Below are 15,628 nucleotides of genomic sequence, written 5' to 3'. Positions count from 1 at the left end.
CGGCATACTAAAGAGGGGCGCAACCCTGATTAAACATTTCGCACAGGACGCAGCGCAGACAAGTTCCTGACTAAGAGCCACAGGCAAAGCTAAAAGTGCTGCCTCACGAGACAAAAACACCTAAAAAAACCCAGGGCCGCCCAGAGGATTCAGGGGGCCTGAGGCAAAGCGGGGGAGCTGCAGCGCTTGTACTCACACGGTGGTGGTCTGAATCTTCGGTGGCATTTCGGTGGCGGGGGCCCTTCAGTCACTCCACGTCTTCAGCAGCACTGAAGGGCCCCCTGCTGCCGAAGACCCAGAGCGACTGAAGGCCCCCTGCTGCCGAAATGCCGCCGAAGACCCGGAGCGATTGAAGGGCCCCTGGCTGCCGAAATGCCACCAAAGACCCGGACCACCGTCGGGCCAGGGCTTGAGGGGCATTTCAGCGGCGGGGGGCCCTTCAGTCGCTCCACGTTTTCGGCAGCACTGAAGGGCCGCCCCGCTGCCGAAGACCCGGACCGCCGCTGGACCAGGGCTTGTGGGGCCCCTGTGGGGCCCGGGGCATATTGCCCCACTTGCCCCCCCCCCCCCCCGGGCGGCCCTGAAAAAACCCTTACTGCTGCCGTAAGGAACTAGTGAAAATGGCTCTATGGGGCTGAGCGTGAGCTGTGCACTGTTAGTCTAATGGAATCGCATGGAACATGGAGGACCATGTGCAAGCGGGAAGACATTGTGTTAAGCGTTACCCTGATACAACAGTGCACTAGGTGGCAGAGGTAAACCAGCTCAGCAACAATGCCTGGTGAGGCGGGAGGAGGACTCTGAGCAGGGCTTGGGAAACGCTAAAGCCATGGAAGGAGGGAAGGAAGAGCCGTTTGTCTACACCCTGATTGAACGTCCTTTCGACGGAAGGCTGATGGGCTCGTCATAAAACCAAGGGGGGTAAAAATTGAAAGAGAGAGAATGAACCGCCTCCCTCCTTCTCCCCGCGTCACGCGGACGAGCAGCCCGCTGGGCACTCCCCGCGTGGCAGAGCAGTCCGGGCGCACGCTGGCCTAGTTGTTCGAATTGACCCGCCCGGCTGGGAACAGGGGAGGCGGTGGCGGTAGGTGCGGAGGAGGGGGCACGGGGTGGAGCAGCGGCAAAGTGAGTGAGTGAGGCGAGGGGGCACCCTGGGGAGTGGAGAGGCCGCCGCCATTGTTGGCGGGGTTGGTGGTGTCCGAAGCCAGGGGGTTGCTGACCCGGAAGCACTTCTCCTTGTGGGCCTTGAGCATGTTGGAGAAGCGGAAACGCTGGCCGCACACGTCGCAGGGGTAGGGCTTTTCTCCCGTGTGGGTCCGGCGGTGGCGCTTCATGTTGGGGCGGCTGGTGAAGCTCTTGCCGCAGATCTCGCAGATGTAGGGCTTCTCACCTAGGGGACGAAGGGACGGCAGGTTTAGGGACCGCTCCCACTTCTGCGTGGGGGTGCCCATCTCCCCAGCTTGGCCCTCCCCACCCAGAGCCTCCCCCACTTAGCTCAGGAGTGCTGGAGTTCCTCTCAAACCCATCAATGCCATTCCCACCTCACCAATAGAGCCCAGACTGGGGAGCTCCCTCCCCGGCTCGGAGGTGAGTTCCTCCCCTCCATAGGGTGGGGACCAGCAATCCCAAGCTCCATCTCCCACCTCGAGCCAGATTTGCACTGGGCCGGCTCACGATCACCTAGCCGTTTGACAGAGCAGCAGGGCTACACAGGGATCTCATCGGCTACAGCTCCTAGGCATCGCTAATGTTCCCATCCCATTATTATCCAGGCACCAATGAACTGCCTGTCGCAGAACAGAACCTGCCCCGACACACCAGAATGGGGGGCGGAAGGGGAGCAGCAGAGATATTCCCTGCTCCACATCCCCAGAGGTTCTCGGGGGAGGCAAAAACTAAAGCAGGGTGCCCCCGATGCCCTGTTGCTTGGGGTTGGGAAGTTGGACATTGGGGAAGTTCTCACCCGTGTGCGTTTTCATGTGCTCATCGAAATACTGTTTCATGTTGAAGTCCTTTCCGCACCACTGGCACATGAACTGCTTGTGTCCGATGTGGATGCTCATGTGAGAGCGCAGCTGGTACTTGTACTGGAACCGCTCGTTGCAGTTCTGGAAGGGAGAGGATGAAGGGAGAGACAAAGGCAGGTGGCTGAACAGCAACAGCCCAGAACAGGAGTGGAGAGGGTTCTCAGCAGCAGCAATCTCTCGCTTGTTCAAGCTCAGTCATGGGAAGTGATCGCTGTTTTACAGAGGGGAAACTGAGGCTCTGAGAGGTTAAGTGACTTGTCCCAGATTCACGAGAAGTCAGTGGCAAAATAATGACTCCTAGATATGAACTAAATTTTATCATGAGACATTCCAAATAACTAGGCTTATGATTAGGGGGCAAACCCTGATGCCTTTACTCAACTTTTATTAAGCCCTTGCTCGGTTTTTATTAAGACCTCTCCTAAAGACTTGAGGATTAATAGGTCAAACAGTAATTCAGCCATGCATGTTGCACTAAATCCTGAAAGGGCTCCAGCTTCCCAGAAAGAATCCCTCTTGGGCTGAGCTAAAAGCTTGTCTGATTTAAGAGAAAGTGATTTTATCTTCAATGTCCTACATGGTGCTTCGCAGAACAAAGTTGTTATCTGAAGCGCACACCAAGTCTTGCCTTACAGGGAGAGGAAGAGGTTCTGGGTGTGCAGACAGTAGATGGCTGAGAGGACAAGCAGTCCAGGGCGGTGGCGGGGGAACATTCAACAGATAACCTAGCACTTTACATCCTTTTCACTAAAACAACTACTTACCAACTCATCACCAATTCTAAAAGTATTTTAATCTGCAGGACTAGTTAAAAACATTTCTTGGGCTCTACACAACAAAAATAAAATAAATAAAATAAAAGCAAAGAATTAAATTGATACACTTTGCCTCAAGAATTTGCGGAAAAACTATCACGCCATTTTTTTTCATACTATATCCACATCATAAAGTTGCAGAGTAAGTGCGTTAATAGTAAGTCAGGATTAGAGCTGATCAGGAAACAGAATTTCTGTCCCATGGGAAAGTTCAACATTTCATCCCACATCAGGATGAAAAGTCGAATATTTTATGGAACAGAAATTCCAAACGAGTTTGATTTGGAAACATCAAAACAAAATGTTAAATAGTGTCAAAATTATTATATAATATATGTAACAGTAACATTATTATAATATAAAAATATAAAATTACTGAAACAAGAAAATTTACACAAATTGTTCAGAAACTTTTGCATTGAAAATTTCATCAAAAACCCAGGAAACACTTCCATGTTGACAAAACAGCATTTTCTGATGGAAAAATGTTGACCCTCTCTAATGCTAATATTGTTCACTGCATCCCAGAAGATCCAGGAACACTTTACACACTATGGGCCAGCTCCAGCTGCTGTTAATCAGCCTAGCCCCATTGACTTCCATAGAGTTATGCCGATTTATACCAGCTGAGGATCTGGACTGATACCAAGCTACTGCACTCTAGGGTGAACAGCAAGAGCCAGCACACAGATGCATGATGCCAGCAATGGGAAGGGGACACATATGGCCCAAGGACAACAGATCAAAACCCTCCTCTTATGAAAAGAATCATGGGATTGTTAGTGTCTGAGTGGTGCAGATGGAAGCACAGATATTGTGTCTCTTCCTAGAAAGACCTCCATGCTGTCAATGGCATGGACTGCACTGTATCTACCTTGAAGTGAGAGAGATAAGGTGGGTGAGGTCATACCTTTTATTGGCCCAACATCTGTTGATGAGAGAGACATGCTTTCGATCTCCACAGAGCTCTTTTTCGGGTCTGGGAAACGTACTCAGAGTGTCACAGTTAAGTACAAGGTGGAACAGCTTGTTAAGCATAAAGAGCTAACACACGTTGCAAGAAACCATTCAAAATGAAGTCTGCATTCACAGGACAAGGCGTTAGTGGGTTACAGATTGTAATAATGAGACATTAAACCAGTAGCGCTATTGAGTCCATGATTTTTGGTGTCTAGCTGAGCTATGAATTTAAGCTCCCAGGCTCGTCTTTTGAAGGTGTTGTGCAGGTTTCCTTTTAGGATTAGGACCGAGGGGTCAGATATGGAGTGATCACTCCATGGAAAGTGTTTGCCCATGGGTGATAGGGTGTTTTTGTCTTTTATCATTTTACTGTTAGAGTTCATTTGAGAGTGTAGTGATTGTCTCTGGTTTCATCCACATAGTTGTTGGGACATTTGATGCATTGGATGAGGTACACCAGATGTTGTGATAGGCATGTGTAGGACCCCTGGATCTTGAATGGTGCGTTATGGGGGGTATTGATCATCATAGCAGTGGAGATATGTCTGCAGATTTTACATCTGTTGTTCTGGTGCCATGTTCAGTTGGCGTGTCCTGGTCTGTGGGGAGCTTGCTTCTGATGATAAGCTAGGTGAGGTTGGGGAGTTATTTGAAGGCCAGAAGAGCAGCTTCAGGAATGATTTCTTTCAGGATGGAGTCCCCACCAGGCATGGATTGTAACTGTTTGATGATACCCCATATAGATTCCAATATGGGGTGGTTGGCATGTGAGGTGGTAGGTGTGTGATCAGTAGGGTTTTTTCCACTGTATTGAAGCAGGTTCTCTTGGAGATTCAGAGAGACCTATTCCATTATGTGATCCACTTCTCTGAGGGAGTGTCCTTGCTTGGTGAAGGCAGTTTTAAGTGTGTTAACACTTGTATCCCAGACTTTCTCTCATATTCTGGGGTAGCTAGATGCCTGGTTGCAGATAACCAATTTCTTGGTGCGTCTGGGGCAGGGCTGTCCTTAGGCATATGCAGAATATGCAGCTGTGTAGGGCACCATGAAATTTGGGGCTGGCACTGGCAGCAGGGGTCAGGCCTACCCCTGCACTCACCAGCAGTGGCAGGAAGCAGAGCAACCCAGCCCCAGCCCGGTCCACTCCACTGGCTCCACGCTGTGTTGCTCTGCTTCCCAACGCTGGTGAGTGCGGGGTGGGGGGACCCCCTCCCCCAAGCGACATGGCTGGGGTGGGTTGTTACACTTCCTGCTGCCAACACCAGCCCCCCGCTAATCCCATGGGCTGCTCCGGACCTGTGGGGCCCCCCAAAGCGGGCCCACTGCTCCTGCCTCCGTGGCCCCACAGGCCTTCAGCACAGCCCAGACCCTCTGCGGGAGGGAGGGGAGAGAGAGGAGGAGCAGGTGCTCAGGCTGCATAGGGCACCATAATTCGTAGGGATGGCCCTGGTCTGGGGGGTGGGTTCTGGATCTGTGGAAGTTGTATGTGGTGATTTGTGGGTTTCTTGTATACAGTTGTCTGTAGGGTTCAATTGTTGACACTGCACATGGTGTCCAGGAAGTCGACGCTGGTATGGAAATGTTCCAGAGAGAGTTTGATCGAGGGGTGGCACAAAGACCGACGCTGATCAGGCTGGGATTAAAATTACTTCTCTGTGTAATTTATTTGATTGAATTTTTAATCTCAGAAACAAACACCATTTGTTTGGCAGACCAAAGGCCAGGTGCCCCTCGTCTCACTGCCAGGGTCTGAAACATGTGGTCTTCCCCGTGCAGCTCTCTGTGACAGAATATACCCTTGTGCCCACTACTGTAATATTCTTGTTACAAAGTAAGCCGTGCAAACTATCATTTGAAAACTCAATCTGCTGGTCATTACTGTCCCAGTAAAATATGTGTGGCAACACTGTATGTAAAGTATAAGATTCCACTGTATGGTGTTACTAAAGCACGTTCCATGTCTAGGGAATGGCCAGACCAGTTCCTCAGAGACAATGGGGAAGCTGGCATCTCGACCAGGTGTAAACCTGCTAAATGGCCATTCTTTGGGCAGGAAAGGGAGCATGGGGGAAAAATCTACATCTTAGCAAAGAGACAGCTTGGGGTTCCCGTCCACAGACAGTGCCTGTTGCCATACTCCCAGCTGGAGATGCTTCTCAAAGGGGGAGAGGACTATAAAAAGAAAGGGGAGACACCCCCAAAGCATCACTTCTCCTCTCTCACTCTCGGTCCAGCAATTTGCTGCACCAGAAGGAACACAGGAAGCAGCCATTACACAGGAGAAGGGGTCCTGGCCTAAGACGTTTGGCCAGTAAGACTGCTGAGAGCATATGGTGGGGAAAAGTTAGCTTTGAATTTAACCTAGATTGTTAAATTAGGCGTTAGTTGTGTGTTATCTTCTTTTTTCTTGTAACCCTTTCTGACTTTCATGCCTCATTACTTGTACTAACTTGAAATCTATGAGCACATCTACACATACAACACTGCATCAGGGCAGCTGTACCACTGTAGTGCTTTAGGGAAGATGCTCTACACCGACGGGAGAGAGCTCATCCATCAGCGTAGCTAATCCACATCCCCGAGAGGTGGTAATGGGAGAAGCTCTCCTGCCGACATAGCGTTGTCTACATGAGGAGTTAGGTCGGTAGAACTACGTCCCTCAGGTGGGTGGATTTTTCACACCCCTGAGCAACATTGTTATAGTGATATAGGTCTATAGTGTAGACCAGACCTACCTCTCTCTAGTTAATCAACTTGTTTTATTGTTTTATGTAAACCAGGTGTGTCTGAATTGATGTTTGGGAAACTCCATTTGAGGTAACAAGATTTGTGCATATCATTTCTACTAATAAAATGATGGACTTTATAAAAGCTTGTCGCGTCCAGGAGAGGGCTGGGCAGTACAGGACGTGCATTGCTGGCGGGGGAACCAGGAGGTGTTGGGGTCACCCTGCAATTAAACCAGGCTGGTAGGGGCCAATGTGTGGCTGGCTGGCTGCAGCATGCACAGACGTATCCGGGAGTGATTTACATGCTGGAAGCTGTATGTGAGCAGTCCAGACTGGAGGGTATAGCAGGAAGGCATTGTACTGGGACCCCCAAGTTAGAGGGCAGAGGACACAGCTACTCACTAGTCTGGATTGTACCTTGAGTATGTCACACTCTCCCACCATGACGGTTGAAGAGATGACTTACATTCACACAACACCTTTCAGCCTGGAGAACCCACAAGTGCTCACAGTCTGTATATTCAGGAATCACTTGCCTATCCTGAGATGCAGCCAGCTCCCTCGGGGGTGGACTGTCATGGCTATTTTGCACCAGTAATGGTGCAACATCTTTTTTAGGTAGGGAAGAGACTTCCTAAGCTGACGATGCAAGGGAAATTTCAAGGAGGTGGGACATGTACAAAATGGAATTTGTCCGGGACGAATGCACTGTGGGACTTTCGATGACCACAAGTGTCAGCGCTTTGGTCTTCCGTCTCATCCAAAATAGTGCACACATCACCTCAGTGCTCCTCAACACCACACCGAGGCCCTGCTCCAGGGCTGACTCAGGGTAGGTCCACACTAAGAAGGGGGGTCGAACTAGGGTACGCAAATTCAGCTACGTGAATAGCTACGTAGCTGAATTCGAAGTACCCTAGTTCGAACTACTCACCCGTCCAGACGCCGCGGAATCGAAGTCCGCGGCTCCAAGGTCGACTCTGCCACCGCCGTTTGCAGTGGTGGAGTACCGGAGTCGACCGGAGCGCGCGGGGAGTTCGAACTATCGCGTCTAGATTAGACGCGATAGTTCAAACTCCGAGAAGTCAAACTCACTGCGTCGACCCGGCAGGTAAGTGTAGACTAGCCCTCAGAGGGAAGAATGCTCCCGTGTAAGAACAATAGCTACTTCAACTAGTGTAACTGCAAAGTCCCAAGGGCTCCCACTCATCCTGTTTCATGCTTGACGAGGATTTAGCAGCAGGGTCAGGATAAATTACTGCACAGTTAAGTGCTGAAGTGTGGCTTCCCACCTTCCGTTGATGCACGTGGCTTGGTGCCATAACTGCAGGTCCTACATTCCTAAGCAGGGTCGAGGGGAACGGAAGGATCAATAAATAGATGGACAATTATCCCAGACTACAAGAGTGGTTAAGACTCCTTATTCAAATGCATTAGAGCAAGAGGATTTACAGTACTGCTGCTCAGCTCTGGAGGAAGCAGAGAAGACACCTTGCTCTATGTAGTTGTGGACACTGGAAAGCAAAATGGTCATTTTCTGCATGTCAGGTCAGGAAGTGCACATAGCTAGGCTGCATCCCAGGGAGCTTACATGCATGACCCCAGCCTTGGGAAGCCCAGGCATGGCCAGTGGAACCCAGAAAATAAAAAGAAACAGTAAAACAGGTGTATTATTCGCAGCCTGCCGTCGAGGAACCTTGCTACCTTCCAGGGCCAGAACACAAGCCAAAGCTCCAGCGAGCTCACAGCTTCACATGGTTCCCTCCACCAACTCTGTGGCTTGGAAGAAGTTTTTGCATTGCTACAAGAAAAGCAGCCAGATTATTCAGCACTCCTTTTTTTGACTGTGCAGTTTTCCAGTGCTGAATTTATGCCCCAGCAGCAGTTGTGTGGCCATTTAGGGAAATTAGATAAAAGCAGATAGTGACCCTGCATCTGTGGTGGCTGGAAGAACTATGGAATTCAGAATGATTGTAGCTGCAGAATACAGGATTCTCTGAATTCACCCTCACCCTTGTTTTAATGTGCCTTTTACATCAATACACTTCAATATCCTGTGGATGGGTGATGTACTAGTACCAGGTGGAATCCATGTGCCTCTGTAGGAGCCCTGAAATCAGGCACTCCCATTAAGAAACATTTTGATAACCATTAATCAGACCAGATGATTACACGTGTCCTTTCCAGCCTTGAAATCTACAGCACTTATCCAAGCCCCTGTTACCATAGCATCTGTGCACCTCACATTCTTTAATATCTTTATCCCCATGGCAACCCTGTGAAGTAGGGCTGTGCTATTGTCCCCATTTTACAGATGGGGGAAACTGAGGCACAGTGAGACATCACTGGCAGAGCAGGGACTTGAACTCAGGTCTCAGGCTAGTGCCTTAACCACTGGACCATCTATCCTGCTCTGGCTGTTGTTAAACCTCTGACTGCCAGAAGCTGGGACTTGATGACAGGCAATGGCTCACTTGATAATTCCCTCTGAAGCACCTGGCATTGGCCACTGTCCGCAGACAGGATACAGGGCTACATGGACCATTGGTCTGACCCAGTGTGGCCATTCTTATATTCCTCTCCTCTCTGTACATTTACCAGCCTCTCCAAACCAGCAGTGTGCTGGAACACAGCATAATTCACTCCCCACCTAGGGGCCAAAAGAACCCTAATCAGCTGATCTTCAGGGCGTGCTGCAAAGCCCACCTCCTCCTCCAGGCTTATGGGGGATGGGAAGGAAAGCCAAAGGCTGGGTGTAAATGCAAGGCTGGGAACCAGTTGCCAGATGAAAGGATTTCCCTGCCTGGTCCCTTTTTCAGCTAGAGACACCTGCCTGGCTTGCTTCCAGCTTTCTGAACCTATAACAGATGTAGAAAGCACCTGGAGATTTTGGAGTGATGCTTTTCAGTTCCTTAGCTATTGAACGAAATCAGCATTTAACACGTACCCACGTTTCAAATGTGTGCGACGACAACAAGGGCATACGCAATGCCCTCCCAGCCTAACCGCGGGAACCAGTTGTTAAATTTAGAAGCCCTTTTAGAACCAGTTGTCCTGCGCGGGCTTATAAATTTAACAACCGGTAAGTTGAAGTGACCCAGGAGCGTAGCTGGGGCGGGAGCAGGGGGACCGGCCGCTTCACCTGAGCACATTATCCAAAAGTGGCACCGTAGGCACCGACCCCGTGGGTGCTCCAGCTCCCCACCCTGCCCCCCAGCCCCAGCTCACCTCCGCTCCACCTCCTCCCCTGAACGCTCCCCCCCCACTTCCCACGAATCAGCTGTTCGCGTGGGAAGCCTGGGAGCGCGGAGAAGCAGTGCAGCGGTTTTGCGCTCAGGCCCAGGGAGGTGGAGACAGAGCAGAGGTGAGCTGGGGCAGGGGGGATGCCTGCACCGCAGCAGGTAACCCAGGGAGGGGCATGCACAGGAACCACTCCTCACCCCAGCTCTGCCTCTGCCTCCCTGGGCCTGAGCGCGAGGCCACTGCTTGCTTCTCCGCCCTCCCAGGCTTCCCGCGCAAACAGCTGATTCGCAGGAAGCGGGGGTGGGCTGCGAGCTCGGCCTGACCCGGTGCTCCAAGTGCTGCGCGGCAGTGGCGTGGCCCAGCTCCAGCCGAGCGGCGCGGCTGTAGCACCTCCAGGCAGCACGGTAAGGTGGCAGGGAGCAGGGAGGTTGGATGGAGGGCAGCGGAGTTCAGGGGGGTGGTCGGGGGTTGGAGGGTGGATAGGGGTCGGGGCGGTCAGAGGGCGGGGAACTGGGGGGTTGAATGGCGGCAAGGGTCCAGGGGGAGCAGTCAGGAAGGAGCAGGGGTTGGATGGGGCAGTGGGAGGCAGTCAGGGGCAGGGGTTACAGGGGCGGTCAGGGAGAAGGGGTGGCTGGATGGGGCAGAGGTCCTGGGGGGCCATCAGGAATGAGATGAGGGGTTGGATGAGGTGGCAGGGGGCAGTCAGGGGACAGGGAAGGGGGTGGATGGGGTAGGGGTCCCGGGGGGGCCATCAAGGAATGCAGGGGTTGGATGGGGCAGGAGTCCCAGGGAGCAGGGGCAGGCCACGACCCCCTTGTGGGGTGAGAAGGGAACCAGTTGTTAAGATTTTGGCAGCTCATCACTGCTCCCAAGTTCTTAATTCAAACTATGTTCTGTTTATTACCATTAAAAAAACAATTATAGAAAGGCAGGGGAGAGCACCAGAGCAAAGAGGCTTCCAGTGCGGGGCTCTCTTTGCATCCATCGAGTAGCAACTGCAGAGGCAGAGGTGGTGCAAGCTACCCACAATGCTGCCTTCTCAAGGTGCTTCAACGCAGAGCCTGGATGACCAACTCAGTGGGCGAGACGGTCATTCGGTCTCGTGCCCATTCAATCCTTGGCTCCCTCTCCTTATTCAGGCAATGAGAACATAAGAACATAAGAACGGCCATTCTGCATCAGACCAAAGGTCCATCTAGCCCAGTATCCTGTCTTCCGACAGTGGCCAATGCCAGGTGCCCCAGAGGGAATGAACAGAACAGAGAATCTTCAAGTGATCCATCCCCTGTCGCCCATTCGCAGCTTCTGGCCAACGGTCACTAAGGACACCATCCCTGCCCATCCTGGCTAATAGCCCTTGATGGACCTATCCACCATGAATTTATCTAGTTCTTTTTTTAACCCTTTTATAGTCTTGGTGTTCACAACATCCTCCGGCAAGGAGTTCCACAGATTGACTGTGTGTTGTGTGAAAAAATACTTCCTGTTTGTTTGTTTTAAACTTGCTGTCTATTCATTTCATTTGGTGGTCCCTATTTCTTGTGTTATGAGAAGGAATAAATAACACTTCCTTATTTACTTTCTCCACACCAGTCATGATTTTATAGATCTCTGTCATATCCCCCCTTAGTCGTCTCTTTTCCAAGCCCAAAAATCCCAGTCTTATTAATCTCTCCTCATACAGCAGCTGCTCCATACCCCTAATCATTTTTGTTGCCCTTTTCTGAACCTTTTCCAAGTCTAATGTATATTTTTTGAGCTGGGGCGACCACATCTGCACGCAGTATTCAAGATGTGGGTGTACCATGGATTTATACAGAGGTAATATGATCTTTTCTGTCTTATTATCTATCCCTTTCTTAATGATTCCCAACATTCTGTTCACTTTTTTGACTGTCGCTGCACATTGAACGGATGTTTTCAGAGAACTATCCACAACGACTCCAAGATCTCTTTCTTGAGTGGTAACAGCTAATTTAGAATCATAATATTATATGTATAATTTTCTAATGTGCATTACTTTGCATTTATCAACATTGAATTTCAACTGCCATTCTGTTGCCCAGTCACCCAGTTTTGAGAGATCCTTTTGTAGCTCTTCGCAGTCTGCCTGGGACTTAACTATCTTGAGTAGTTTTGGATCATCTGCAAATTTTGCCACCTCACTGTTTACCCCCCTTTTCCAGATCATTTGTGAATATATTGAACAGGACTGGCCCCGGAACAGACCCCTGGGGGACACCACTATTTACCGCTTTCCATTCTGAAAACTGACCATTTATTCTTACCCTTTGTTTCCTATCTTCTAACCAGGTACCAATCCATGAGAGGACCTTCCCTCTTACCCCATGACTGCTTGCTTTGCTTAAGAGCCTTTGGTGAGGGACCTTGTCAAAGGCTTTCTGAAAATCTAAATACACTATATCCACTGAGGGAAGCAACTAGTGCCAGTTGCAGTGCTGATTTTGTGGCATGGATGCCTGTCCAATAAGAACTGGGCCGAGATCCCTCATGAAAGAGCCATTGGTTGTGGATTGGTGACCTAGGAGGTGTAAACCTCTATCTCAGTGCCAGCCCCAAACCGTCCCGCTGCTTTCCTCCCCGAAACACAGGAATTGCCACACTGGATCAGACTCATGGTCCATCTAGTTCAGTATCCTGTCTCCAACAGTGACCAGCACCAGCTGCTTCAAAGGGTAGTTCAGATAGGTACTTTATGGGATAACCTGCCCCTTGGGAAAGTTTCTTCCTGACCCCCGATAGTTACAGGTCGGCGTAAGCCTTTAACTTGCTCCGCAGGACAATGAGTGAAAGCTGGTAGCAGACAGAAGTAATGGGCTTGTGGGTAAGATGCAGTACTGAGAGCTAGGACTCCTGGGTTCCTTCCCCAGCTTATTTACTCATGAGAGTCTGGGCAAGTCAGAATCTCTAAGACCTCAGTTTCCCTGCCTGTAAAATGAGCACAGTACTAATGTAACTAGTCTGCTGCCCGCTATGGCTACTGATGGCAAGAGCGGCCATCCACAGAGACCACGGGGGACAGAGCTCTGCTCCAGAAGCACAGCTTACCTGGGCTAGGAGACTGTTGGCTATTCAAATTACACCCAAAAGGGGGCAGTGATGAACACTCACACTAGTGATGAGCAGGGATCCTCGAAATCCGTTTGCTGCGGAAAAACACGGAATTTGCATTTTTACAGAGACTCTGACGGGGCTTGGGCCGTCAACCCCAGACGGCGGGGCTCAGGCCATCAGATTTCATTTTAATTGTGGGAAAACCCGGATATGTGAGAGTTCTTTATAATTAGAGAATTTCGGGGGTGGGTTTTATCACGGAAAACTAGGATCCCTGGTGATGACTAGCTGGTTCGTTAGGTATTATTTCCTTCCCAAGGGCCTTATGGAAGGTTAAATTAGCCTTTGTAAAGCATATGGCAAGGCTTGGATGACAGAAAGATCCTCTGGGTTACAAGAAATGGAAACGATAAGCACGAAAGGGTTCAGATGCAGAAGGGCTTGTGGTGGGGGCCGGGCATGAGTGTGTGCTAATTTGAGACTGGATGTCCCAAGCAGAAAGCAGGTGACTCACCATGTTGAGAGTGTGGGGGGAGGGATTTTTTTTGCAGAGGGGGTGTCTGCAGAATTTCTTCTCTTACCTCACATTTAAAAGGCTTTTCCCCGGAGTGCTGAAGAGAATGGACTTTCAGGGACATGCTGCGTTTGAACGACTTCCCACACGTCTCACATGTGAACGGCATATCCTTGGTGTGAGCTACAAATGAAGACAAAAAGGCAATAAAATTTGAAGGGAAAGGTGATACAAAGTGACCGTAATAGTGAGAACGCCCCGGTGCTCCCTCCAGACGGAGCCCATTGCTGGCACGCCAAAGTAAGGCAATCCGGACTTTGCCATGTGAATGAATGAGAAATGGAGCTACTTAACATCTGTGTTAGATTAACAGCTGAGCTAGCTCGGGAAAGATGGGGCAAATGGCATGACGTGATTTTAAATAAACAGTGATAACTTTTATGAAACAATACACACACCTCTCATAACTCACTGGCCGTGCTGCCTAGCTGCCAGTGTATTCTCTGAACTTTTGTATTCATCACCCTCTCTTTTAATATTTTGAAACAAAAAATTGTGCTACCTCCTATTTTGTTTCTCTTTAATAAAGAGTAGTAACTACTGTCTTTCAATAGATCCAGGTGAAACTTGCTCAGTAAAGAGAGGCTTTTCCCTAACCAACAGCCCTACAAACTCGTCCTGGGATCTCAGAGTCGAGCTGGAGTCTTTCCTTCTCATGCATATAACCAGCAGGCCACATTTTGCCTGCTCTTACTCCTTTCAATCCCCACTGTCCTCAATGACTGAAGAGCAGCCTTTGACCATGTAACTTAATTAACATGCACAAGGAGGAAGAGACCCTAGCTCACTCTCCCATAGCTGTGTTGGCTCTGCAGGGCTAACAAGCACCAAAAGCTCGTCCTGCCGCAGTTTACTCTGACTCTGATTAAAAGCCATTGAAAAGAAAGGGTCATTGTAGCAGGGTGGATCCCTGCTCCGGCCCTGAAGGGGTTAAAACAGCCCTGGGAAGGGTCCGAGGCTGGAGAAAGCAGCCTTTAGGCTGGGCTGATTGGGGAAGTGGCTGCAGCTGGGGCCACGCCCCAAACTGAGCCAAGGGCCTTATAAGAAGGCCAGGGAAGCTAGAAGCCAAGACAGTCTTCCTCTGCCTGAAGAGGAAGAAGGGCCTGGCTGCAGGGGCTATAGGCAAGGTACCTAGGGTGAAGCAGGGCTGGGGAAAGGCTGAGGAGCTGGGGAGCTCCAGCCTACAAAGCCCCAGGCTGCGGCCTAGCGAAGGGCCAACTGGTACTGGGGGTTGCAGAGGGCAGCCCAGGGGTAGGCCAAGGCAGCAGGTCCAAACCCCTTTGCCTGTGATGAGTAGGCTGATACTGCAGTCTGCCCCAGAGTGTGGGGCTAGACAATGACTGGCAGTGGCCAATACTGAGGCAAGGTGGGGCTAGAGGGTGGGGGTTCCCCAAGGAGGGGAAACCCAGAGAGAAAGGGGTTACTGCCAGGGGGCAGCACCCCCATGTAAAAGGGCACCGGGTCCAGGGAGGGATACGGGGGCCAGAGGACAGGCGGATCACCGGCCTGCAGAGGGCGCTCCAGTGCTGGAAAGAGCTAATTCTCGGAGTCACCAGCAGGAGGCGCCGCAGGGGTGAGTCCGACCCGTCTACAGTCATTTTTATATAGTCACTTTTCTGAGCAGACCCACACTTAAATTCTATCACAAGCCACTTGAGACCTGTGACAGATATTGCAGCTATATGCCGCATCTTTGGGGCGGGCATATTGTATTTTATGTTTAAATCAGGAAAACCTCAAAAAGCCATTGAGACGGACCAAACAGTATGAGCTGTCTGCATCAATACAGGCGACGTGTATTTGAGTGTTCTTGGCTCGTTGAGTTGGTTTCCTGAGGAATATGGAATCACCAGAGGGCGACTTATGCAAAATCTCAAGGCTGGCTATGTAGATTCCCAGCCTTTGAAGCTTGAGCTCCTGGAACACGGGTGAAGTGACTGATTTTACCCGTTTTCAGGAGGCTGGGAGACAAAGCAAGACTTCGGGTATAAAAGGTTGAGTTTAAATAGGCTTCCTTCAGATTCAGCAAACAGACAGGACCTTTGGAAAAGCTGAGTGGTCACCGGTAAAAAAACCCTTGTCATTGTCTTTGGAGAGAAAGTAAAGAGCAGGGGGCTAGGTGTCTGTCAGGTCTGCTGGAGATATCATAGGGTGTGGCAGGGAGCTGTGCAGCCATAAACCACCAGTCAGAAGGGAGTGGGACAA

The 15,628-nt window shown here is 50.4% G+C and overlaps 1 protein-coding gene across 4 annotated transcripts in view; it reads right to left on the bottom strand.

The window, feature by feature from the left end:
• Window positions 1-532: 532 nt before the first annotated feature.
• The window catches only part of ZBTB47 (zinc finger and BTB domain containing 47), an 89,717-nt gene continuing 74,621 nt past the window's right edge, over window positions 533-15,628 (bottom strand). For all 4 annotated transcript variants that reach the window (XM_045002964.1, XM_045002965.1, XM_045002966.1 and 1 more), the window contains exons 4-6: window positions 13,431-13,546; window positions 1,964-2,108; window positions 533-1,390 (exon numbers count right to left, since the gene is read on the bottom strand). In XM_045002964.1, the coding sequence (XP_044858899.1) occupies window positions 1,035-1,390; window positions 1,964-2,108; window positions 13,431-13,546 (617 nt within the window). In that variant the 3' untranslated portion in view covers window positions 533-1,034. The remainder of the gene's footprint in view (window positions 1,391-1,963; window positions 2,109-13,430; window positions 13,547-15,628) is intronic.

Source organism: Mauremys mutica, chromosome 2, assembly GCF_020497125.1.
Source record: "Mauremys mutica isolate MM-2020 ecotype Southern chromosome 2, ASM2049712v1, whole genome shotgun sequence".
Classification (NCBI taxonomy): domain Eukaryota; kingdom Metazoa; phylum Chordata; order Testudines; family Geoemydidae; genus Mauremys; species Mauremys mutica.
This window is presented reverse-complemented; position numbering and strand designations above follow the sequence as displayed.